This window comes from Sus scrofa, chromosome 8 (assembly GCF_054392235.1).
Source record: "Sus scrofa isolate SSC_HxYL_T2T_F1_AM1 chromosome 8, Sscrofa_HxYL_maternal_Yorkshire_Landrace_v2.0, whole genome shotgun sequence".
In the NCBI taxonomy this organism is placed as follows: domain Eukaryota; kingdom Metazoa; phylum Chordata; class Mammalia; order Artiodactyla; family Suidae; genus Sus; species Sus scrofa.
The window spans coordinates 39,986,323-40,013,231 of record NC_139390.1 but is presented as its reverse complement, the minus strand read 5'-3'; the positions used below and the strand labels follow the sequence as shown (position 1 = coordinate 40,013,231).

The 26,909-nt window shown below is 37.2% G+C and overlaps 1 protein-coding gene across 7 annotated transcripts in view; it reads left to right on the top strand.

Moving 5' to 3' along the window:
* The window catches only part of SCFD2 (sec1 family domain containing 2), a 430,084-nt gene that overhangs the window by 65,951 nt on the left and 337,224 nt on the right, over nucleotides 1-26,909 (top strand). For all 7 annotated transcript variants that reach the window (XR_014812421.1, XR_014812420.1, XR_014812419.1 and 4 more), the window contains exon 4: nucleotides 17,001-17,176. Coding sequence is in view for 4 of the 7 variants with exons in the window: in XM_003482381.5 (XP_003482429.3) it covers nucleotides 17,001-17,176 (176 nt within the window). In the remaining 3 variants the exon portion in view is untranslated. The remainder of the gene's footprint in view (nucleotides 1-17,000; nucleotides 17,177-26,909) is intronic.

Here is a 26,909-nt window from a genome sequence, read left to right as displayed (position 1 = left end):
CCTCAACTTATGAGAATACAGGCTAGGAATTTAAAAGCCCCAAGAGAAGATCCATGGCTGTGGGGTGAGAATTTGTACTTGGAGGCTCCCTTTCCAAGTCATAGGGGCCCACCAAGGAAAGGCTCCTTACCTGGCAGGCTGCTGATCTGGCCCTTGGCTAACAGAATGATCAACCTGTTCCTTCTCATGCCCTCTGCTGAGTTTATAAGCAATGATGCAGTGTTTAAGTTAGCCTCAGGAAGGCTGCATTTCCAAAGAAGGCCAAACTGTTAATGTTTCTGGTGGTTTTATATTTCACTGTTTTTGTATAAATTTCAAGGAGAGCTGTTTATTTTCTGTTCGTGACCTCTAATCCTGCAGCAGTTGTGCTTTATTCCATACTATCCTGAAGACATATCTTGCAGTAGATTTTTTTCAATTTTGGACCCGTTCGATTGAATTGATTCATAGAATTAAAATGCTCTTTTCACATTAGTTTCTTTTTTTTTTGTCTTTTGTCTTTTGTTGTTGTTGTTGTTGTTGTTGTTGTTGTTGCTATTTCTTGGGCCGCTCCCTCGGCATATGGAGGTTCCCAGGCTAGGGGTTGAATTGGAGCTGTAGCCACCGGCCTATGCCAGAGCCACAGCAACTCGGGATCTGAGCCGTGTCTGCAACCTACACCACAGCTCACGGCAACGCCGGATCGTTAACCCACTGAGCAAGGGCAGGGACCAAACCCGCAACCTCATGGTTCCTAGTCGGATTCGTTAACCACTGCGCCACGACGGGAACTCCTCACGTTAGTTTCTTATGCTGTAATATTGTAGAGCTCAAAAAATTTGTGTAACAAGAAACATATTCTATTTTAAGGATATCCCAGAAAACCTTCTTCAGTATTTATAGTGTTATAAAAATGGACATTGATTCCCAGCTGGGTTTTATCCAAGTTTCACTATACAGATGGCTGTATATACTGCCCTTCAGATCCCTGCGGGAGAAGATTTATAATGTCTTCCCTCTTCCCCCTTTAATAACTTGTTTCAATGTCTAATAGTCATCACGATGGTGGAATTTTTTTCTCATATCTGACTTAAATCTCTCCACCTGCATGTTAACCATAAGTCTTTGTTTTTTTGACCTCAGTAGAGGTAGGAGGTGGGCAGTATTATTACTCTTAGATTTCTTTTCCTGTTGAAAGACAATGCTTCCTCCATTGTACAAATCAGTGATAAGAATAGACTCAGATTTCCCAGAGGGAAAAAAAAAAGTGTTCATTTAGAGACAGACATTATTTTATTTTAGAACCAAATGACTATTTAAAAAGTAATACTAGCACTTGTTCTAGAAGATTCATAACATTAGTAAAATAAAAAGTAATTGTCTATCCCCCCTCCCTGTCATCTTATTCTTCAAAGTGACTATTGTTCCTAAATTAGCATTTTGCCTTCCAGGCCTTTTTCTATATAATTAGGTAAGAAAGTTAAGTCAATAAGCACATAAACAAATGGTGAGAAAAACAAAATAAAGGTGTGCATACTAAGAGTATGGCAATGTGGTTTCCATTGTGACTTTTTTTTTCTCTCTCATTAGAGTGTTGGCTACCCAGCATAAAATACCATGGAAACTTAATTCTCCAGTTGTGCCTCATTTTATTTATTTTTTATTTTTTTATATTACTCAATGAGTTTATTACATTTATAGTTGTATAATGATCACCAAAACCCAATTTTATAGCATTTCCATCAGAAACCCCAGCACATCCCCCAACCTCTCTCCTTTGGAAACTGTAAGTTTTTCAAAGTCTGTGAGTCAATGTCTGTTCTGCAAAGAAGTTCATTGTGTCCTTTTTTCAGACTCCACATGTAAGTGATAGCATTTGATGTTGGTGTCTCATTGTCTGACTGACTTCACTTAGCATGATAACTTCTAGGTCCATCCATGTTGCTAAAAATGCCGTTACTTCATTCCTTTTAATAGCTGAGTAATATTCCATCTTGTATTTGTACCACATCTTCTTGATCCACTCCTCTTGGACATTTAAGTTGTTTCCATGTCTTGGCTATTGAAAAAGAGTGCTGCATTAGAGTACATGTGTATTTTTGAGTCATGGTTTTCTTTGGATAGAGGCCCGGGAGTGGGATTGCTGGATCAAATGGTAGTTCTACTTGTAGTTTTCTGAGGAGTCTCCAGATTGTTTTCCACAGTGGTTGCACCAATTTACAATCCCACCAACAGTGTACTAGGGTTCCTTTTTTCTCCACACCCTCTCCAGCACTTACTGTTTGTAGACTTTTGGATGATGGCCATTCTAGCTGGTGTAAGGTGGTACCTCAGAGTGGTTTTGATTTGCATTTCTCTAATAATGAGTGATGTTGAACATCTTTTCATGTGTTTTTTGGCCATCTGTATGTCTTGTTTGGCCATCTGTATGTTTGTGTAGATCTTCTGCCCATTTTTGGATGGGGTTGTTTGTTTTTTTTTGGTATGGAGCTGCAGAAGGTGATTATACATTTTGGACCAAAAATGAGTGGTGTTGAGAAAGTTCAAAGTAGCAGCTTGCTATTTTGGGGTTATTGACTAGGTGAACATTGAGAGAATCTCCTAGAGTGCTGGACATACCTTGATCTGGGTGGTGGTTACATGGGTAGATGTATGTGTGAAAGTTAATTGCACTGCACACTTATGACATATAGGCTTTATTTTATATTACACCCCTCACTTTCCACTTTCCTCATTCCTGAGCTTCTGAGTCTGGAATTGCTTGTATCTTCTGGGTGGGGGCCCTGTCTTTGCTGCAGTGCCTTGTCACATATTCTAGGCAAAACCTTTGGTAGAAGTGAAGGAAAGAGGTTTATTTTTATTGTTTGTTTTGCCCCATGATTTAGTACTCTTCTACTCCACTATTACCTTCCAGGAATTTTTGCTTCAATTAAAAAATGTTTTAGTGCATGCCCATAGTGTATATAAAAAAGCCATTATACCATTGTAGCTATAATTACCTGAATGTTTCTGTTGTTTCTCAGTTTTCTGGTATAACTAAGTACGGTTATATCTCCTAATTGAAAATGTTATTCCGGCTATATTCTAATATGTATGGATTTATCGTTTTCATAACTGAGGAAATTTGAGTAGAGGCTTTCTTCTTGGGATGATGAAAATGTTATGAAATTATATAGTGCTGATGACTGCTTGACTCTCTGAATATACTAAAACCCAGTGAATGGTATATTTTAAGGGTGAGTTTGATGGTATGTGAGTTATAACTCAATAAAGTTTGTCTTAAGAAAGGAACACTTGGAAATAGGGATATTATTGTAAAAATAAAATTCAGCCAAAGTTTAAAGGTAAATCAAGAAAATCTCCTAAAATGTATAAAGAATAAGACATGAAACGAAAATATGATGCAAAAAATAAAAGATATAGAGAACCAATTCAGGAGACCCCAAAATTATTAGAAGTGTTAGAAAGAGAGAGTGAGGAGAGGTCAGGAAATTAGCAAAGAAAGAATGTGAGACTTTGCCAGATGTGAAGAAAGACATTTCAAATAGTATAGGCAAATCTGAGAAATAAGGAAAGAATAAAAACTGTCTAAACTAGGCACAATCACTGTGAGTCCTCAGAGTTGAAGAGAATGAGAAGGTCCTAAGGACCTCAAGATGGAAAAATCAGCTCATGTACAAAGGAACAAAAGGGAGATGAGCTCACATTTTTTTTTGTCTTTTTAAAAAATTATAGTTGATTTACAATGTTTCTTCACTTTCTGTTGTACAGCAAAGTGACCCAATCACACACAGTTCCCTGTGCTGTACAGTAAAACCCTGTTGCCCATCCTTTCCAAATGTAACAATTTGCATCCACCAACCCCAAACTCCCCATCCATCCCATTCCCTACCCACCCCCCACCCCCCCAACCCCCGCTACCACCACCGCCACCAGGCAACCACAAGCCTTTTCTCTATGTCCATGATCTGCTTCTGTTTTGTAGATAGGATCACCTGTGGCATATTTTAGATTCCACATGTAAGTGATATCACATGGCACTTGTCTTTCTCTTTCTGACTTGCTTCATTTAGTATGAGAATCTCTAGTTCTATCTGTGTTGCTGCAAATGGCATTGTTTCGTCCTTTTTATGGCCAAGTAGTATTCCATTGTGTATATGTACCACATCTTAGTCCATTCATCTGTTAATGGACATTTAGGTTGTTTCCATGTCTTTTTTTTCCGTCTTTTTTTTTTTTTTAAGGGCCGCACCTGTGGCATATGGAAGTTCCTAGGGTAGGGGTCATATTGGAGCTACAGCTGCCAGCCTATACCACAGCCATAGCAACGCAGGGTCAGAGCTGCATCTGTGATCTATACTGCAGCTCATGGCAATGCCATATTCCCAACCCACTGAACGAGGCCAGGGATCGAACCCACATCCTCCTAGATATTAGTCTGCTTTTTGACCCACTGAGCCACAATAGGAATTCCTCCATGTCTTGGCTATTATAGCTCACATTACTTATCAGCAACCTCGAATTGTAGTCCCAAATAAAATATTAAATTTTAAGGGCAAGAAGAAGCCTTTTCAGAAATAAAAGAACTTTGCTTTCCACACACCTTTTCTGAGAAAGTTACTGAAAGGGGTCCAGCAAAATAAGGCAGTATAGCAGAAAGAAGAATCAGGGATTTAAAGAAACAGTGTTCCAACAGAAGAGCACAATAAAAGGTGTTCCAGGCTGCTGGCTATGCTGAAAGGCCTAGAGAACAAATTGCCCTTGATGGAGTTGGAGAATGGAGTTTGGTAGTAAAGTATTTAGGGAGAAAAAAAAAGGAAAAAAAAAACACCCCATGGGTCAACTAGACTTCAATAAAAAAGCAAAAACATGGACTTCATAGATAAGACAGTGTATTTGAAATTAGGTAGGAAATGTTAAAGCTTTAAGGCAGAGAATGCTCCCTGCCACATCCCCCTGAAAAAGCCCATCAAGCATTCTAGGACCGAAGTGTATTGTATACATAAGAAGATGTAATCAAAGCATGTACTTTGGCTCTCCATTAATAGTTATATAGTTCATAATCATGCATACACTCTTGACTGATTTTGAATTTTTTGAGTCAAACTATGGAAAAAGCACATAACACTAAATTATGGTTACAACACAAAATGTAAATGCTATCAATCTTGACCAGGTGCAAATAAAAGTGCAGATGATTTGAAAGATGAAAGGGGGAAATAAGAGGTAGAAGGAGGGGAAGGGGAGCTAATATTCTCTGCTTGGAAGACAAAAAGTCATAGGATACCATCTGTAGTTAACAGAACAAAAAAGACAGTTTTAGTATGTAATGTAAGTTGTAAAGATAACCAGCAGATGGGGAGGAAAGTGTTTGAAATCTTCTGTCTGCTTATGGACCATGTCACGATCTCTTTGTTGTCGTGTGTTCCTTTCTTTTTTTATTCCTTTTTGTCTTTCTGATGAAATGAGAAAAGGATGTAAACCTATGTGCTCAGTCTACCCTTTGAACCTTTTATACATTATTTACAAAACTCCAAAACCATCTTTTGCACATAAGGTTCTGGCTCTCTTATGTCAACTGTTGAGTTACCATTGGAAATTTTCTCTAATAGTGCTGCCTGCCAACCAAGAGTTTAATTTGAGTAGAGTTGCCATCTTTGTCTTTATAATAGTATGAAGGTTGTTGCCTAAATTTATATGCATTCCTGGAAAACTTATTTTGCAAAATCATGTACTAGTTACCAGGGCTCATGTTAAAACAATATCATTAGCAGAAGCCTATTCAAAACTCCATAGAAGTTTATAATTAGAACACTAACAGAAACAATTAATATCTTGATAAAAATGCTAGCACGGTCTAAAAGACATGCCAAAATTCCTATACATAAAGAAATGTTACAGCATATATGGGACTTGAAGTGAACAAAAGAGTTGAAGGTAGCTCACTGGAAGGGGATGTAAAGAGGAGCTGAGGCTGTTTGCTTATGGAGGCAAAGGCAAAATGCACTAAAGATCAGGGAGAACCGAACAGGAAGCACTTCTAAGATGGCACGTGGCCACGCAGAGCCAAGAGCTTGGACAACTAGGGCTACGTGGGTGCTGGACGTGATGCTCGTTCCTCTCGTGGTTTGCAGTGTTTAGCTATGCTTGTTTATTTTGTGTTCAGCTGCTCTTATTTAGTGACATGAAATGTTAAAATAATTAGAAAAAAATGACAAATGAACTGATGCGATTTTTTTGTGTAATATTGAAATTATTTCTGTTTGCCAATTGTGTGTGAGCTAATAAACCAGTTTTAACAGAACATATTATATTTAAATATTTTAATGTGCTTTGCCTTTATTATATTGGAAAAATGATTAAAAAGCAGACCAATGAAATGCTGACTTTTAAAAAATTGAAGTATAGTTAATTTACAATGTTGTGTTAGTTTCAAGTGTATAGCAAAGTGATTCAAATATATATATTCTTTTTCAGATTCTTTTCCACTATGGGTTATTACACAATATTAAATATAATTCTCTGTGCTGTACAGTAGGTCCTTGTTGTTTATGTTATATATATAGTAGTGTGTATGTGTTAATCCCAAACTTCTAATTTATCTTTCCCTCCTACCACCCTGCTATCCCCTTTGGCAGCCATAAGGTTGCTTTCTATGTCTGTGAAGTCTATTTTTGTTTTGCAAATATGTTCATTTATATCATTTTTTTAGATTCCTTGTGTAAGTGATGACATATACTTCCCTTTCTCTGTCTGACTTACTTCGCTTAGTATGATAATCTCTAGGTCCCTCTGTGTTGCTACAAATGGTATTATTTCATTTTTTTTAAAAAATAGCTGGGTAGTATTCCATTGTGTATATATACCATGTCTCCTTTATCCAATCTTCTGCCGATAGACATTTAGGTTGCTTCCGTGTCCTGGCTGTTGTAAGTAGTGCTGCTATGAACACTGGAGTGTGTGTATCTTTTAGAGTTAGAGGTTTGTCAGGATGTATGCCCAGGAGTGGGATTGCTAGATCGTGTGATTAAAAACTCTACCTTTAGTTTTTTTTAAGGAACCTCCCAGACTGTTCTCCATAGTGTCTGCACTAATTTACATTCCCACCAACAGTGTAGGAGGGTTCCTTTTTCTCCACACCCTCTCCAGTATTTATTATTTGTAGACTTTTAAATGGTGGCCATTCTGAATAGTGTGAAGTGATATCTCATTGTGGTTCTGATTTTCATTTCTCTAATAATTAGCAGTGTCAAGCATCTTTCATATGCCTTTTGGCCATCTACATGTCTTCTTTAGAGAAGTGGCTATTTAGGTCATCTGCCCCCTTTTCTCCCAGGCTCTAAGTTGTCTTTTCATTTTGTTTATGGTTTCCTTTGCTGTGCAAAAGCACTTAAGTTTAATTAGGTCCCATTTGTTTATTTTTGTTTTTATTTCCATTATGCTAGGAGATGGATCCCATGAAATATTGCTGTGATTTATGCCAAAGATTATTCTACTTATGTTTTACTTTAAGAGTTTTATAGTACCTGGGCTTACATTTAGGTCTTTAATCCATTTTGAATTTATTTTGTGTGTGATGTTAAAAAAGAATGTTTTAATTTCATTCTCCTACATGTAGCTGTCTAGTTTCCCCAGTACCACTTATTGAAGAGACTGTCTTTTCTCAATTGCATATTCTTGCCACCTTTGTCATAGATTAATTGATCATAAGTGTGTAGTTTGATTTCTGGGCTTTTAAGCCTATTCCTTGGATTGTTTTGTGGCAGTCCCGTCCTGTTTTGATTACTATGGCTTTTTGGTATAGTCTGAAATCAGGAAGTCTAATTCCTTCAGGTCTGTTCTTCTTTTCCAAGTTTGTTTTAGCTATTCAGGATCTTTTGTGTTTCTGTACACATTTAAGTTTTTTTTTTTGTTTTAGTTCTGTGAAAAATGTCATAGGTAATTTGATAGGGATTGCATTGAATCTGTGGATTGCCTTGGGTGGTATGATCATTTTAACAATATTGATTCTTCCAATCCAAGAATGTGGTATAACTTTCCGTCTGTTTGTGTCATCTTCAATTTCTTTCATCAGCGTCTTATAGTTATCAGAATATGGACTTTTGCCTTAGGTAGGTTTATTCCTAGGTATTCTTTTTGATGCAGTGGTAAATGGGATTGTTTCTTTAATTTCTCTTTCTGATATTTCGTTATTAGTGTATAGAAATGCAGTGGATTTCTGTATATTAATTTTGTATTCTGCAACTTGACCAAATTCATGATGAATGCTAGTAGTTTTCTGGTAGGGTCTTTCAAATTTTCTATGTATGATGTCATGTCATCTGCATACAGTGACAGTTTCATTTCTTTTCCAATTCAGATTCCTTTTATTTCTTTTTCTTCTCTTATTACTTTTCTTCTCTGATTGCTGTGGCTAGGACCTCCAAAACTATGTTGAATAAAAGTGACAAGAATGTCTCGTCTTATTCCTGATCTTAGAGGAAATGCTGTCAGCTTTTCACCATTGAGTATGGTGTTAGCTGTGGATTTGTCATATATGGACTTCATTATGTAGTAGGTTCCCTCTGTGCCACTTTCTGGGGAGTTTTATCATAAATAGGTGTTGAATTTTATCAAAAGATTTTTCTCCACGAATTGAGGTAACTGTATGATTTTTATTCTTCAATTTGTTAATGTGTTGTATCACACTGATTGATTTGTAGATGTTGAAAAATCCTTGTATCCTTGGGATAAATTCTACTTGATCATGGTATATGATTTTTTTCAATGTATTGTTGAGTTTAGTTTGCTAGTATTTTGTTGAGGATTTTGGCATCTGTGTTCGTCAGTGATGTTGGCCTGTAATTTTCTTTTCTTGTATCAGGGTGATGGTGGCCTCATAGAATGAGTTCAGAAGTGTTCCTTTCTCTGTGTTTTTTTTTAGAATAGTTTCAGAAGGATAGGTGTTAACTCTTCTCCAAATGTTTGGTAGAATTTACCATTTGATCCTGGACTTTTGTTTGTTGGCAATTTTTAAGTCATAGATTCAATTTCAGTACTGATGCTTGGTCTGTTCATATTTTCTATTTCTTCCACATTCAGTCTTAGGAGATTATATCTTTCAAGAATTTGCATTTCTTCTAGGTTTTTCATTTTATTGGCATATAGTTGTTCATAGCAGTCTCTTATGATCCTTTATATTTCCTCCTTATTCATTTCAAATTTTATTAGTTTGGAGCCTCTCCCCTTTTTTTCTTCTTGTGTCTGGCTAAAGGTTCATTCATTTTGCTTATTTATTTATTTATTTATTTTTAAAGAACCAGCTCTTGGTTCCATTAATCTTTTCTATTTTTTTTTTAGTTTATTTGATTTATTTCTGCTCTTTTTTTTTTTTTTTTTAATGGCCTCACCCCTGGCATATGGAGGTTTCCAGTTTCCAGGGACTGAATCAAAGCCATAGCTGTGGCAATTCCAGATCCTTTAACCCATTGCACTAGGCTGGGGATTGAAACGACACCTCTGCAGCAACCCACGCCACTGCAGTCATATTCTTATCCCACTGTGCCATGGCAGGAACTCTTGCTCTGCTCTTTATGATTTTTTTTCCTTCTACTAACTTTGGGTTTTATTTCTTCATCTTTCTCTAGTTGCTTTAGGTTCTAGTTTCTTTCCCCTTAGAACTGCTTTTGCTGCGTCCCATAGGTTTTGTATTATTGTGTTTTAATTTTCATTTGTCTCTAGTTATTTTTTGATTTCCCTTTGACTTCTTCAGTGATCCATTGGTTGTTTAGTAGCATATTGTTTAGCCTCCACAAAATTTTGATTTTTGTAGTTGATTTCTAGCCTCATAGAGTTGTGTTCAGAAAAGATGCTTGATTTGATTTCAGTTTCTTAAATTTACCAAGGCTTGTTTTGTGGCCCATCATGTGGTCTATCCTGGAGAATATTCCATAGACTCTTGAAAAGAATGTGTATTCTGCTGCTTTCGGATGGAATACACTATAAATATCAATTAAGTACATCTGGTCAAATGTCAACAAGGAAATGTGTTTCCTTACTGGTTTTTGTCTGGATGATCTGTCCATTGATGTAAGTAGGGTGTTAGAGTTCCCCACTATTATTGTGTCACTATAAATATCTCTTTTTATTTATATTAACATTTACTTTATATATTGAGCATCTTGCTGGGTGCATAGATATTTACAATTGTTATATCACCCTGTTTGATTGATCTTTGGATCATTATGTGGTGTCCTTTGTTTTTTGTGACAGTGTTTATTTTAAATTCTGTTTTGTCTGATGTAAGTATTGCTGCCTGGGCTTTCTTTTGATTTCCATTTGCATGGAATATTTCTTTCCATCCCCTCACTTTCATGTGTCCCTTGATCTGAAGTTTCTTGTAGGCAGCATATATGTGGGTCCTGTTTTTGTATCCATTCAGCCAGTCTGGATCTTTTGGTTGGAGCATTTAGTTCATTTACATTTAAGGTAATTATTGATATGTATGTTCTTATTGCCACTTTGTTAATTGTTTGGGATTTATTTTCATAGGTCTTCTCTCCCACCCCCCTTCTTTTGTTCTCTTCTTTTGTGATTTGATGACTGGCTTTAGTGTGAAATGTTGATATTTGATTTCTGGGAATGCAAGTCTTAAAACATAACTTTATTTATTCAAATTTCTCACATTGGGTATTCATGACAATAAATGATAAATGAAAAACAATGACATTTATTATTTCTTATAGAGTTTTTAAAAAATAAGGAGTTCCCGTCGTGGCTCAGTGGTTAACGAATCCAACTAGGAACCATGAGGTTGCGGGTTCAGTCCCTGCCCTTGCTCAGTGGGTTAAGGATCCGGCGTTGCCGTGAGCTGTGGTGTAGGTTGCAGACGCGGCTCGGATCCCGCGTTGCTGTGGCTCTGGCGTAGGCCGGTGGCTACAGCTCCGATTCAACCCCTAGCCTGGGAACCTCCATATGCCGCGGGAGCGGCCCAAGAAATAGCAACAACAACAACAACAACAACAAAAAGACAAAAAGACAAAAAAAAAAAAAATAGAGCATTTAATAGCTAAATATGCTATTTTAGACAAAATTTCTGATGGTGCTTGCTTTCTATCATTAAGACACAATTTGGGGGATTAAATCAAACCTAGCACTGACAGAATGCTCCTTAAGAATATCAACAAAAAATCATATATTTGTAGATATTTTAAATATATCTTTCTAAGCCACAAAACAGGTTCAGAATGTTATAGTTTATCAAATGTATGTATTAAATGGGAAAATAGTCTTCATAATGCACTTGAATACAATTGAATTCAATATTGTAAGGATCACAGATAATAATAAAATATTAAATCATTTTATTTTCCAAATATGTCTCCTTTCTCCCAAGAGATAATTCTATTTTAACAAGAGTTTAAAAATATACATAAATTTAATGGTTGATAACTTTTTGGGTTTTTTTCCTTAACTGAATTGAAATCAGAAGTACATTTCTCTTTCTTAAAAACTATAAAAAAGAAAAAGAAAGCCTAATAGATTTTTTTTTACTTTAAAACCATTTTTTCAAATTTCAAAGTCAACACCTTTCATAGAGTTGCTGTATATTATGCAGTCTTGATATAAAATAACCCTTGTTTTAATGGATTTTAAAAATGTGTTGCAAAGCTTTCTGGGTTGACATTTTAAAGTCACCACGTAAATCTGCCTGACAAGCTTGTTTGTTGGTTTAATGTGAGATATGAATAAATGTTTTGTCTATTACTTTTTTAACACCTGGTTCTAGTTGTTTGCAGTTTCAGATGATATGAACTGAGACGTTTTCTCAAGTTGTTAGTCTCACTCTAGCATTTTTGGTAGCCAGTTAGTTGTTTTTGATTTGTTTGATGTCAGATTATGATTAAATGTATATTTAAAAAATGTCCCTAACCTATATTTTAAAGCATTTATGTGAAGTACTCTTTTAATAAATTCCAATTAGCACATTATGAAGTTTAAAAAACTACCTGCTCTCATGACGTATTTAAGAAAGTGTTAGTAGCTTGTGTGTATAAGGAAAAGGCATGCAGAAGGGAACAAAATAGAGGAGTAAGGGTGAATAATTCCTAATCACAATGTAGTATTCTTTTGGCATTTCCTGTTATGAAATATATCCATTTGTTCCTTTGGACCACATGCTTTCTGTGGGAAGATGGTGTTAGGAAAATATAGTCATTGAGTCCAACTCTGAGCTAGGAAAATGCTAACTAGATAAAAAGCTTAACTATGTTTTTGAATTGAAGACATTCTTATCTTTAAATTGAACATATGGTTATTGCTATTGAAGTCTAAATAGACCTGGTGACTCTCTCTGATGATTTCCATTTCTTGACATCTCTCTAAAAGACAGTTATGTTATGAATGGATTGTATGTATTTGGAGCCTTTCTATTCCTCCCCCTTCAGTCCAGGAGATAGGGTTGGAAAGGTAGGCAATTACATAGCACAGAGAGCCTTTCACACTTTCAAGACGTTTTAGCAGTACTTACCACAATAATGATTAAGTAATTGTTTGCATAATTGTTTTATGACTGTCTCACTCTTTTCTTTTTCTTTTTATCTTTTTCCTTTTGTCTTTTTAGTGCTGCACCCTCAGCATATGGAGGTTCCCAGGGTAGGGGTTGAATTGGAACTGTAGCTACTGGCCTATGCCACAGCCACAGCAACGCTGGATCTGAGCTGTGTCCGTGTCCTACACGACAGCTCACAGCAATGCTGGATCCTTAACCCACCGGGTGAGGCCAGGGATCAAACCCATATCCTTGTGGATACTAGTAGGGTTCATTAACCACTGAGCTACAAAGGGAACTTCTTTCTTTCTTTCTTTTCTTCTTTCTTTCTTTCTTTCTTTCTTTCTTTCTTTCTTTCTCTCTTTCTCTCTTTCTCTCTTTCTCTCTTTCTCTCTCTTTCTCTCTCTCTCTCTCTCTCTCTTTTTTCTCTCTCTCTCTCTCTCTTTTTTAATTTTATGGCCATACCCACGGCACATGGAATTTCCCTGGGCCAGGGATTGAATCCAAGCCACAACTGCGACCTGTGCTATTGCAATGCCAGATCCTTTAACCCACTATCCTGGGCTAGAGATCAAAACTGTGCCTCCACAGTGACCCAAGTCACTCTAGCTGGATTCTTAACCCACTGCACCCCAATGGGAACTCACATTGTCTCTCTTGATGGACAAAAATCTATGTGCAGGGACCACACTGCTATCACAGGCATTACAGTGTATAAACAAATGGAGCTCATGGCAGTGTTGGATTTGAATCCATTTCATGTGAAAATTTGTTTTTATATATTTAATGTTAATATGTAATGTGTCAGAAGATGTTATTCTATAAAAATGTTAATCATTTGCACAAAAGATCTTCAGCTCTTAAGAAGAGAATGACAAGTGATGGGCTGAATTAATTAGGAGAGCACCAAGGAATCATTTGTCGTCTTTATTTGTTGGCCATGAGGGCACATTTTTGTCTCATTTGTTCATGGGTTTATTCTTAGCAGTAAGAACAGCTCCTGGCTCAGAAATATATGTTGAACCAATGGATTGGTAAAAGTTAATGGCACTCACAACAATAATTTTCGATAATAAGAAAATAAACAACCTAATAAAAATGAGCAAAAGATTTGAACCAACACTTCACCAAAAAAATATATGGGGTGGCAAGTGAGCACATGAAATGATGACCAATATTACTAGTTGTTAGAAAAATATATATTAAACCCGTAATGAGATGTTGTGCGATAGCTATTGTAATGGCTAAAACCAAAATAACTGATGATACCAAGTGCTAGTGAGGATGCGAGACAATAGAATTCTCTTTTGTTGCTGGTGGAACAGCGTACTTTGAAAATTAGTTTGCCAGTTTCTTATAAATTTAAACAAACACTTAGCATGTGACCTGGCAACCATAGAAATTTACTTAAGAAAAATGAAACCATATATCCACAGACACACACATTAAAAACCCATACAAAGTTGTTTGTGAAGGCTTTATTCATAATTTCTAAAAATTGGAAACAACTTAGATGATCACTAACTGGTGAGTGGATAAATAAATGGCTGAACCATGGCACATTCATACAGTAGATTTTTACTCAGTGAGGAAAGGGAGCAAACTACTAATACAAGCAACAACATGAAATAACTTCCAGTACCTTATGCTAAAGTGAAAGAAACCAGACTCTGAAAGATATGTACCATATGATTCCATTTATAGGATATTCTAGAAAGGCAAAACTATGGGACAGAAATCAGATAAGCATAGATAAGTATTCGCCAATGGCTGGGGATGAGGAGAGAAAATTTAATATAAAGAGAGAAATTTTTGTAGTGATGGAAATATTCTATATCTTGGTTGACAGTGCTTATCCAACAACATGCATTTGTCAAAATTCATAGAACTATTTTGAGAACACCCTGAACCTGAAAACAGTGAATTTTGCTGTATGTAAATTATGCCTTAATCAACCTGACTCAAAACCAAGCAAAGAGCAGTTCCTGTTGTAGCTCAGTGGTGAAGAACCCTACTAGTATCCAAGAGGATGCATGTTCAATCCCTGGCCTCGCTCAGTGGGTTAAGGATCTGGGGATTCTGTGAGATGTGGTGTAGTTTGCAGATATGCCTCAGATCCCACGTTGCGGTGGCTGTGGTGTAGGCTGGTAGCTGCAGCTCCGATTCAATCCTTGGCCTGGGAACTTCCATATGCCTAGGGTACAGCCCTAGGACAAACAAATAAACAAAGCAAAGAAAGTGTAGGAGTTCCCCTCGTGGCTCAGTGGTTAACAAATCCAACTAGGAATCACGAGGTTGCGGGTTCAATCCCTGCCCTTGCTCAGTGGGTTAAGGATTTGGCGTTGCCGTGAGCTGTGGTGTCGGTTGCAGAATTGGCTCAGATCCCGAGTTGCTGTGGCTGTCGTGTAGGCCAGCGGCTACAGCTCCTATTCAACCCCTAGTCTGGGAACCTCCATATGCCACAGGTTCGGCTCTATAAAGACAAAAAAAAAAAAAAAAACAAAACAAAGAAAGTGTTGATGAGCCTCTTCTCTATCAGTATTTAAGAAGCACATGGTCAGCTTACCACTTGATTGTTTTTGCTTTTTTTTGTTGTTGTTTTGTTAGGGTTGTATATGGCGGTTCCCAGGCTAGGGGTTGAATTGGAGCTGAGCTGCAGCTGCTGGCTTACACCACAGCCACAGCAATGTGGGATCCAAGCCGCATCTGCGACCTATACCACAGCTTACAGCAACACCGGATCCTTAACCCACTGAGCAAGGCCAGGGATCAAACCTGCATCCTCATGAATGCTAGTCAGATTCATTAACCACTGAGCCACGAGGGGAACTCCATTTGCCACCTGAGAATCAGTAATGAACTATGCTTTACCGAGGGACGGAAGAAACTAGTGAGACTCAGGCTCCTGCTCATAATTCCCGCTTATTTATTATTCCCACAATTCTTATTCTTTAAACACTCACCCTGATAAATAGGTAATAAGGCACTTCACAATTCTTAGTCCCTTCAAAATATGTAATGAAAAGATAGAATGTGTTGCAGGCTTGTAACTTTCTTGCGACAAGGTCTTTTGTCTTTTGTGTATTGTAATCTCTAACAAAACCATTAATTGAATGCTGTTTAGCACTGTGCCAGACACTGAACTCTGACTTGTTTGCTACCCCATGGAGTGGTTATGAAATTCAGAAGGGAAAAAGTTTATCCTGGTAGTGGTAAACTGCTGAACAAATAGAGGGGGGTTCATTGCCAGATATTAATGAAACTAACTTGGATTTTTGGGGCCTTGGAGAGCGAACCACGAACACATTGTGGGTTAGATAGATGTATAGGAAAGATTTACTTGACTCGTATCCATATTTGGCCCTCTTGCCATTGGGGAGAGTCTGTGGTGTTCAGGTGTTTTGCACGTAGCATTGAGGAGTGTTAGGAATGAAATTTTACACATTGGAGAGGGAAGTGACTAAATGAAAGGACTGCTATAGGCAAAAGTTGGACTTAAGGGCTCTGAAGGAGTGAGTCTTCAGGTGGTTTTTTTTTTTTTTTTTTTTTTTTTTTAGGGCCACACTTGTGACATATGGATGTTCCCAGGCTAGGGGTTGAATGGGAGCTACAGCTGCCGGCCTAAACCACAGCCACAGCAACACCAGATCCAAGCCACATCTGCGACCTACACCACAGCTTATGGCCGCTGCCAGATCCTTAACCCACTGAGCAAGGCCAGGGATTGAACCCTTGTCCTCATGGATCCTAGTCGATTCATTAACTGCTGAGCCACAAAGGAAACTCCAGGTTTTGTTTTCGTTTTTTTGTTTTGTTTTGTTTTGTTTTGTTTTTGTACAATCTCTAGTCTTTCATGAAGTGGGATCTCACTCTTGTTCTTGGTGACTATTGTAGTAAATGTGCTATGTCACCCACACCAAACCCTTTCTTCTAATATCTCATCTTCCAGTGTTTTTGCCACCCCTGTTCTTCATATATTTTTGCTCTGTGTAACAGCCAGCATTTTTATGCTCATGAATATTGTCATGAACCCACTAATACTGGGTGATAAAGTTTTAGCTGTAGTCATAATGTATTTTTCCTCTTCCCTTATATACATATGTACACACACATTTGGAAATCTTGCCTGTTTGCCTCTTAGATTGGTTACTTGGAGAGGTAAATATTTATTGAGCTCAACAAATATTTATTTGTATGACTTTACTTGAGAACTTATTTATGGGCTATTGCAGAATTGTGAAATGAATTCTTCTAGCAATATGGCCTTGGCAGGATCACATAACATCTGTGTTCTTCCTTGCAAAATGCAATTAATAGTTTCAACTTTGCTATTGTCATCATGTTGTTTTAAGAGTCACAATAGCTTAGGAAGATTGGATTTCACCCTGAAGTTCAATGCTGATGTAAGGCAGCAGTATTGTTAACGACATTCTTCTCATTATTTTCACCACTCCCAGAAGAGGGTATGCTGATAAATTGTATGTTTTTCCAGGGAGAGTCACTCCGGGGCAGCTCACGTCCTATATCCAGCTCTTCAAGAACAACCTCAAAGCCCTAGGGAATCACTGTGGGCTCCTCCAGCTTGGGCTGGCCACCATTCAAACTCTGAAACACCCGCAGACTGCCAAGTGGGACAACTTTCTGGCTTTTGAAAGGCTCCTTCTCCAGGTATGCTGCTTTGGGAGCTTCTTGGGATATTAATAATTAAAGTTTTTACTTCCATGGGAAAACTTGATATTTATTATAATCTTAGTCATAAATCATATTGCTGACATATGCCCTATATCTGCTAGATCATATTCTCTAAGTTCCCCCAATTTAAAATTTGAGTAGTAGCTTTTTCCATCCTTGCTCTTATTTATTTATTTAGACAGTGATATCTTTGGCTTCTCATTCAATACTTTTTTTGAGCATTGAACTAAACTTTGAAAACCTCTTTTCAGTTTTATGCTCTTTGGATCTTTCATTTATTTATTTATTTATTTATTTTTCCGCTGTACAGCATGGGGACCAAGTTACACATACATGTATACATGCTTTTTCCTCCCATTGTTGTGTTGCAGTGTAAGTATCTAGACATAGTTCTCAATGCTACACAGCAGGATCTCATTGTCAATCCATTCCAAGAGCAATAGTTTGCATCCGTTAACCCCAAGCTCCGGATCCCTCCCACTCCCTCCCTCTCTCCCCGGGGTGGCCACAAGTCTATTCTCCAAGTCTATGATTTTCTTTTCTGTGGAAATGTTCATTTTTGCTGTATATTAGACTCCAGTTATAAGTGATATCATATGGTATCTGTCTTCTCTTTCTGACTTTCTTGATCTTCATGGCCTCTTTATTCAATCCTTGCTACTTTTCCTTTAGAATATAACTGCTATTTATGTTTCTTCTGACACTCACTAGTCTCTAATCCTTAAACAACATATACAGCAAGTGGCTTAAAATAATGCTTAGTAGTACATGAAGGGAGGCAAACTCTGTAGTCTTTATGAAGAATGTTTGTGGGGTAGGACCTTTCAACTATTGATGCTTTTCATAGGAAACTTAAAAAAAAGGTGTATTTTAAAAAATTACAGGAATCCCCTTGTGGCACAGTGGCACAGTGGTTAAGGACCTGGCATTGTCACTGCTGTGGTTCAGGTTGCTGCTGTGGCACAGATTCAGTCCCTGGCCCAGGAACTTCTACCTGTTGAGGTCGTGCCTCCCAAGAAATTATAAATTATTTCAAAATATAAAGTGATATGACAGATATTTATGGACCTTACACCTAGATTCAATATAATCTAGTTTCTTAATGTTTATTTATTTTATATCCTTATTTGTTAAAGAAATAAGACTAGAGATAAAGTTGAGCACCTCTGGTACTATAGACTTTTCCTGCTCTGATTCTCCTTTTTCTTTTCCCCGGGGTAATCACAAGCTTGATTTCTTGTTTCCATATTTTTATTAAGTATTTATTTTCCATAAATAATACAGAGTATCGTGTTATGGGTTTTACTTTTTATAGAAGTGATATCACATTATAAATATCCCTAAACAATCTGCTTTCCCCTCTCAACATTTTCTTTTTAAGATAATCCAAGTTGATATGTATAGATCTAGTTCATTCCTTTAAACTATACTATTGAATTCTATGAATATTCAACAATTTATTTATCCAGTCCTTATTGATGTATAATTAGGGTGGTGTGTGTGTGCGTGTGTGTGATTAGAAAGAATGAGATGGATATCCTGGAACATGTCTTCTGGGCCACATGTGAAAGAGTGTCTCTAGGGCATATACCTTGGGAAGGATTGTTACTTTGTTGACCATGCGTTTTGTTGAGCTTTCTAAATATCACCAAGTTGATTACCAAAGAAGGTGAACTAGTGGACCTTTCTGCTAGGAATGGTTTGATTCCCAGCATGGTGCCCAGCACTCAGTATTGTCAAGCTTAAACATTTTTAATAATGAGTCAGTGCTATCTCATTGTATAAATGTACATTTCTCCGACTGATGGGGCCGAGTACCTTTTATAGTATTTATTGGCTATTCAGTTTTCCTCTTCTATCAATTACTCATTCTTATACTTACTTATCTATTGGATAACAGAAAAAAACTATTTTACAAATGCAGATATTTCTCCCAGACTGTGGTTGGCATTTTTTTTTTTTTTTTTTTTTGTCTTTTTGCCTTTTCTTGGGCTGCTCCCACGGCATATGGAGGTTCCCAGGCTAGGGGTCGAATCGGAGCTGTAGCCGCCAGCCTATGCCAGAGCCACAGCAACGCGGGATCCAAGCCACATCTGCGACCTACACCACAGCTCACAGTAACGCCGGATCGTTAACCCACTGAGCAAGGGCAGGGATCGAACCCTCAACCTCATGGTTCCTAGTTGGATTCGTTAACCACTGCGCCACGATGGGAACTCCTGTGTTTGGCTTTTAAATTCAATTCCTGTAAATTTTTTGTACAGAAATTTTATGTTCGATATACTCTAGTTAAATGAGTATTATCCTTTATGGTTTATCCTTATTTATGTTTTATATCGGGAATATTTTTCTACCCCTAATTTCTAAGTACATTGTTCGGTATTTTTCTACTAAAATTAACTTTTGTTTTTGACATTTGAATTTTAATCCACCTGGAATGTATCTTTATTTATGATATTATTAGGACCTCATTTTCTTTTCTTCTATATAGATAGCCTCTTCTCTCCATAGCATTTATGACAAATTCCATTGTAATTATCTAACTCTCATTTCCCTCTTTTTCATGTTGGTGGAACACCAATTTTGTTTCAGTGACTAATCTTCCATATAATTAAGGCAAATCCTTACTGGTCTCAGACTATATTATTATTTTCCCATCTAATGCTTGTTTTGGCAGTTCTAGCCCAAGAGAGGCAAATGAAAGTTTGCTGGAAGTGCTTCTAGGAAAGATTTTCTTTTGCCCATGTAGAAAAATATATAATGAAGAAACAACCTCCTTGTTCTTGATGTATGTTTGTGACACTTTGAGCATTTTGTGATAATGAAGGAGACTCACTGAGATCCTGAGAAAGATGGATGAAACCTAAATCCTTAATGATGACTTTTGAGTCTTACTTCAAAATATCTTGTTTTGTGAGATGATTCTTCCACTCCTTGCTTAAGACATTTTAGTTGGTTTTCTGTTATTTGGAACCAAAAGATAATCATCCTCTTCTCAATGATATATGATACACTAAGATCTCATATAAAAATAGATTTGTGGAGTTCCCGTCGTGGCGCAGTGGTTAACGAATCCGACTAGGAACCATGAGGTTGCGGGTTCTGTCCCTGCCCTTGCTCAGTGGGTTAATGATCCGGCCTTGCCGTGAGCTGTGGTGTAGGTTGCAGACGCAGCCCGGATCCCGCGTTGCTGTGGCTCTGGCGTAGGCCCATGGCTCCAGCTCCGATTCAACCCCTAGCCTGGGAACCTCCATATGCTGCAGGAGCGGCCCAAGAAATAGCAACAACATCAACAAAAAGACAAAAAGACAAAAAAAAAAAAAAAAAAAAAAAATAGATTTGTATCTCAGTTTCTAGTCTCAATGGCCAGTTTATCCATCACAGAATTAGTACCACAGTGTTAAAATTAATATATCCAGTTTTATGCTTTTCTCTATAAAATAAATTTACTGTTTTTTTATGGGTATTTTAGTGATTATAATACCATTTATAACTTGAATTTTCTAATTGTTTATTGCTGATGTATCAGAATTCTTTTGATTTCTGACTGGTGATCATATGTCCAACAACCTTGCATTTTGTGTTTTGGTTTGTTTTCCTATTTCTTGCTGTGGTTCATTGATTTTCCTGTATTTCCTCTGCAGGCAGTAATATTACCTATGAATAATGGCAGTTTTGTTTCTTCCTTTCTGCACTTGATACCACTTTATTATTTATTTATTTATTTCATTATTATTATTACTTTTTTTGTCTTTTTGCCTTTCCCAGTGCTGCTCCTGTGGCATATGGAGGTTCCCAGGCCAGGGGTCCAATGGGAGCTGTAGCCGCTGGCCTACACCACAGCCACAGCAACGCAGAATCTGAGCCGCATCTGCGACCTACACCGCAGCTCACAGCAATGCCGGATCCCTGACCCACTGAGCAGGTCCAGGGATCGAACCCGCAACTTCATGGTTCCTACTCAGATTCGTTAACCACTGCGCCATGACAGGAACTCCTCACTTTATTTTTTAAAGTAGTAGTAGTATCCTGACCAGGCATACTAGAACCCCACTCAACAGAGACCAATGACGATAGAAATTTTCATCTTATTCCTGACTTTAAAGAAAATGTTCTAAAATTTTGCAATTAAATATTATAATCCCTGAAAGTATAGTCTTTTATATATTGTTTTGTTTTTAATCATGCTAGGAAAGTTCTGTCCTAATTGTATTTTGCTTAGTTGTTATTGCTGTTTTTATCATGCAGGAGTATTAAATTTTACTTAATACTGATTATGAATTTTTTAGATAAATGTATATATGTGGTTTTTCTTCCTTAATCTGTTAATGTGGTGAATTGTATTTATATATTTTTTTAATGTTAAATAATCATTATTGTATTCCTGGGATAAGTTTAACTTCTTCCTATACACAGACATAAATACACACACACACACACACACACACACACACACACACACACACACTTACTGATGCATTTAGGTTACTGATGTTTTATTTAGTCATTTTGCATTTATGTTTGTAGCTGAGATTAGCTTACAATTTTTCTATATTGTGCTGACATTGTCTGGTTTTAAAACAAAGGTTATAGTAATTTGGTAAAATCAATTAGAATGAGTTTCAATTTTTGTATTCTTTGGAGCTGTTTGTATAAGAAGGGAATTATTAGTTGCTTAAAAGTAAAATATGCACAGAAATTCTCTTGTGGTGCAGTGGGTTAAGGATCTGGCATTGTCACTGCAGCGGCTTAGGTTGCTGCTGTTTCGCAGGTTCCAGAACTGGCTCTGGAAGTTCTACATGCTGTGAGCCCAGCCCAAAAAAAAAAAAAAAAAAAAAATGCAATATATGCCTGAAGAATCACCTGGATGTGTTGCGTTATTGTTAGATTTAGACTTTTACTTCCCATTTACTTCCTTAAATTCTTCAGTGTTTCTTTTGAGATTATTTTGGTAGTTTATATTAGTTCAAATCCATTGATCTATGTTTTCAAATTGGCATAAATTTAGTCAGAGAATCCTCTTAAAGTTGTAAAAATCTCCTTTGACTTTATAGTTGTAATTCCTTTTTCAATGCCTAGTATTTTTATTGCATTTAATCTCTTTTTAATTTTGGTTCATACTAGCAGAATTTTATTAGTCATTCCAGAGAATCCACTTTAGATTTTTAATTTGATATACTCATTGGTGCTCTTTATTTTATATTTCATTAATTTCTGTCACTTTTTGAATTTTCTTTCTTCTGTATCTATTACTTTTTTAAAAATTTAACTTTATTATGGCATGTGGAAGTTCCTGGACCGGGGATCGAACCTGTGCCGTAGTAGTGACCCAAGTAGCTGCAGTGACAATGCTGGATCCTTAATCCACTGCACCACAAGAGAATTTCTCTTTCATACTGTTTGGTTTTACTCTGTTGTTCTTTTTTTAACTTCTTACTTTCAAATAATGTATTTAAGATTCTGAATTTCCCTCTAAATACTGCTATAGCTTAGTCTAGAAGTCTTGATTACCTTTGTTGTTATTTAATACTAAATATTTCACAGTTTCTGTTATGATTTTTCCACTTATTTATTTATATTTAGATTGCATGATGTTTTTAGGTTTATAAATGTATGGGGTCTTTAAAAAACTTATTTTTAATTGATTATTAGATTGTGGTTAGAGAATATGTTTGGAATGATATAATTTCCTTATTCTTATGACTTTCTTAGTATGTGATTCATTTCTATGAAATTTCCACATAATTCTCAAAAACAATGTTTATTCTCTGTTGTCTGTAGGGTTCCATAAATGTCCCTTAGCTTATAATAATCATACATAATATATGTTATATATTAAAATACATATTATTATATAATTAAAATAAATATAAGTGATTCAAAGATACTTTTAAAAATTCTTTATCTCCTTACTTATTAGCTTCTGACAGTAGTGTTTTCAGATTTCTCACCATGATTGTACATTTGTGAGTTGTTCCTTGTATTTTATGTATATCTATATCTATGTCTATATCCATATCTGTCTATATCACCTGTATCTGTATCTTTTATTGAAAACCAGGTCACAATTCTAATGTGATACCACAGGGCTCATTCTGGTTTTCTCCTTTTCCTCATCTGTGAATCCCCCCTGTATATAGCCATTTTTCCATTAGAACTGCTTCCCCTCTTGAGGATGCCTTCCTCATCTCACCTGGGCTTGTTTTCCTGCTCTAGGCCCTGGCCACACCCACATAGATGTTCTTTATGTCACACAAAGGCACCCCTGCTGGTATCTCTCCACACAGATGCCCTCTTCACCTCTGACCCCTAGTGCTGTGCCGCCTGGCCTCCACCTCCTATGTGGGTGTCCTCCTCACCCCACTCAGGCTCCAGAACCCCAGAGCAAGCCCCACTGCTGCTCCCAGGGCACAGCTGCCCTCCCCACTCTGAGGGCTTTGACTGCCCATGTCAGCCTCTGGCCCCTATTTGGATGCTTTCACCTCCCCGTTCAGGCTTTGTCACTCTGTTTTGATAGATTGCTGTCCCCCAGCCTCCCCATGGGTGCCTTTCTTGCCTCCTCTGGTGGTTCTGGGGATTTCACAACTGGTCAGCAAGAGATCTGAGTACTATTCATAAGATTTTTGTTTGACTCAGGCTCTGGAAAATGACAGAAAGATTTAATATTGTGTGCTCCACAGAGTTCCTGTCATGGCGCAGCGGAAAAGAATCTAACTAGGACCATGAGTTTGAGGGTTTGATCCCTGGCCTTGCTCAGTGGGTTAAGGATCTGGCGTTGCCGTGAACTGTGGTGTAGGTCGCAGACGTGGCTCAGATCCCTCATTGCTGTGGCTCTGGTGTAGGCCCGGTGGCTATAGCTCCAACTAGACCCCTTGCCTGGGAACCTCCATATGCCGCTGGTGCAGCCCTAAAGAGGACAAAAGACCAAAAAATAAAAAAAAAATTTGTGTTCCAAAAAGAAACATTTTGATTATTATTGGGAAAAATCTAATATTTATTACTAGTGAGTGTTTTTAATAACCAAAAGGGATAAAGCATCTTCTCAACTCCTTTTTCCCCCCTTTTCACCAATGTCCAATATCACAGTCTGTGTTTTAGGCATTCAGTTACATGTGTACTAATTAAAAAGTAATTCTGTTTCTGTTTCAAGTTTAAAATGTAGAAACAAAGAAGTTTAACCTCAACATTGATGTATTTACATTCTATCGATGAATATATTCACTTGTAAATGTAGCTTGGCTTTCCTTTTAATCATAGTATGGTCTACTTAATTTGATGGTAGCCTATGAGGAATTATTATTATTATTTTTCTTTTTAGGGACACACCCATGGTGTATGGAAGTTCCCAGGCTAGGGATTGAATTAGAGCTGCAGATGCTGTCTACACCACAGCCACAGCAACACAGGATCTGAGCCACATCTGCAACCTACACCACAGCACATGGCTTAGCCAGATCCCAGACCCATTGAGTGAGGCCGAGGATGGAACTTGCATCCTCATGGATGCTAGTTGGATTCGTTTCCACTGAGCCAGAATGGGAACTCCCAACAATTCTTTTTTTGGTAGTAAAGCCAGGAAGTTTGATCTAGCTTCTCTATCTGAATGGGAATAAAGTGACCACCTCCTAGTGTTGTTGTTAGGATAGAATGAGATTACATGTGTGTATCACTCAATACAGTTCTTGACATACACTAAATGCTCAATAAATAATAGTTTTTATTTATTCTTTTAGCTGAGCCAAAATATTGTAAATGCCAATTATTTTATGCAAGTAATGCTTATAATATATTCTCACTTAGTCTTTTTTCTAAATTAAAATTTATTAAGGAAGAATGAGACTGTAAGAAAAATGTTACTGTCTTTTTAACTTACTATTTAATAGTGTTTGACAGTATTTTTCTTTAAACCCAGATTTAAATCTCATTGTTTCTACAGTGTATATCTGATTTTTTATGCTAATTGCTGCAAAGAAAAACTTTTATTGACCATAATTTATTATGGTTATAAAATGATAGCAAACTATGTAGTAGAGGAAACAGCTGTGTTTATACTTTATAAAAAACATACCTTATAAATACATTTATGTAATATCTATCTCCATTCCTTTCTTTAGGTAGAATTTACATTTCTAAATAAAAAAATCCAACTTGAAAAATGACTTTTAAATAAAATATAAGTGAATTATAGAGCCACTCAAGATTTCCCAGGTAAATGCTGCTTTAGTTTTAAATGTTATCTGTCTTTGCAGTGAAAAGTAGGCACAGCATTTTATTAGTTCCCGAAGTAGTTTTTAATAGGTAGAATTAGTTTTCTTTATGAGATACTAAATTTCAGAATATTCCTTCTGTAACAGGTCAGGTTTAGCTAAACTAAATGACAGTATGTTCGTCCTATAACAAATTGCTGGGTTTTTCCTTTAGTGCTTTTATTAGGTCCCAGTCCAGATGGCTAGGCTTGGAAATGAAACCGCTCATGTTAGGTCTGTTCCTGACTTCACTGGCACCCTGGGAGGTCCTGATTTGTCACCTGTGAAAGTGCTGGTGATAGCATTTGGATGAAGAGGGAAGGAAGAGGCAGAAAAAGGTGATCCCTAAAGTCAGATCTGAGTGTTGTTTACAGATAAGGGAGATTTTTCATAGGATTTTTCCTGAGAAGGAAAATTGTGGAACATATTTAAAAGAAAATCTTTTGTTTCTTTTACACTCCATTCTTAACACTCCTCACACCAAATATGTAGAGTTTTTCCCCACACCAATCAATCCTCTAAGTCTTCACTGAGTGTCACACCCACTGGTGTACTACAGTTCAATTATGACACTAACTAAATGGAATTAGCATAGACCCTACCGGTTATGGGCTCAGTCCTGCAAGACTGTCCCTACTTGAGACATCAGTTGCAAGTCTGGGCCTCTCATAATTCTGACAACAGGCTGTACCTCAGAGTTCCCATGACCCCCTTTGTGAATTCTGTAGTTTGCTATGGTGGCTCACAAAGCTCAGGGGAATCTTTATTTCAGTTTCACCAGTTTATTATTGATGATATTACAAAGGTTACAAAATGACACCAGGAGTTCCCATTGTGGCTCAGTGGAAATGAATCTAACTAGTATCCATGAGGATGCAGGTTCAATCCCTGGCCTCGCTCAGTGGGTTAAGGATCTGGCGTTACCATGAGCTGTGGTGTGGGTCACAGATGTGGCTTGGATCCTGCATTGCTGGGGCTGTGGTGTAGGCTGATGGCTACAGCTCCAATTTGACCCCTAGTCTGGGAACCTCTGTATGCTGCGGGTGTGGCCCTAAAAAGACAAAAATAAATAAAGAAATAAAACTTAAAAAAAAGATGACAGAGAAAAGTGTAGTAAAGGACTGTCTTTAACAAAAAAAAAAAAAAAAAAAAAAAAGAAAAGAAAAAAAAAATGACAGCCAGATTAACAGATACACAGGGTGAGGTCCAAAAGGACCCAAGAGCCAGAGCTTCTGTCCCCATGGAGTTGGGATGTGTCCCCCTCCCAGTAGGTGGATGTGTTTCCCAGCCCCAGAGCTCTCTGACCTCTCTACTGGAAGGATTTCTATGGAGGCTTCATCACGGAGGCATTACATATTGACTCACTCTCTAGCCCTCTTTCCTTCTCTGGAGGATGAGGATCGGTGATGAGACTGAAAGTTCCAAGCTTATACTCTTGGCTTCTAACCAGTCCCCAGCCAGGA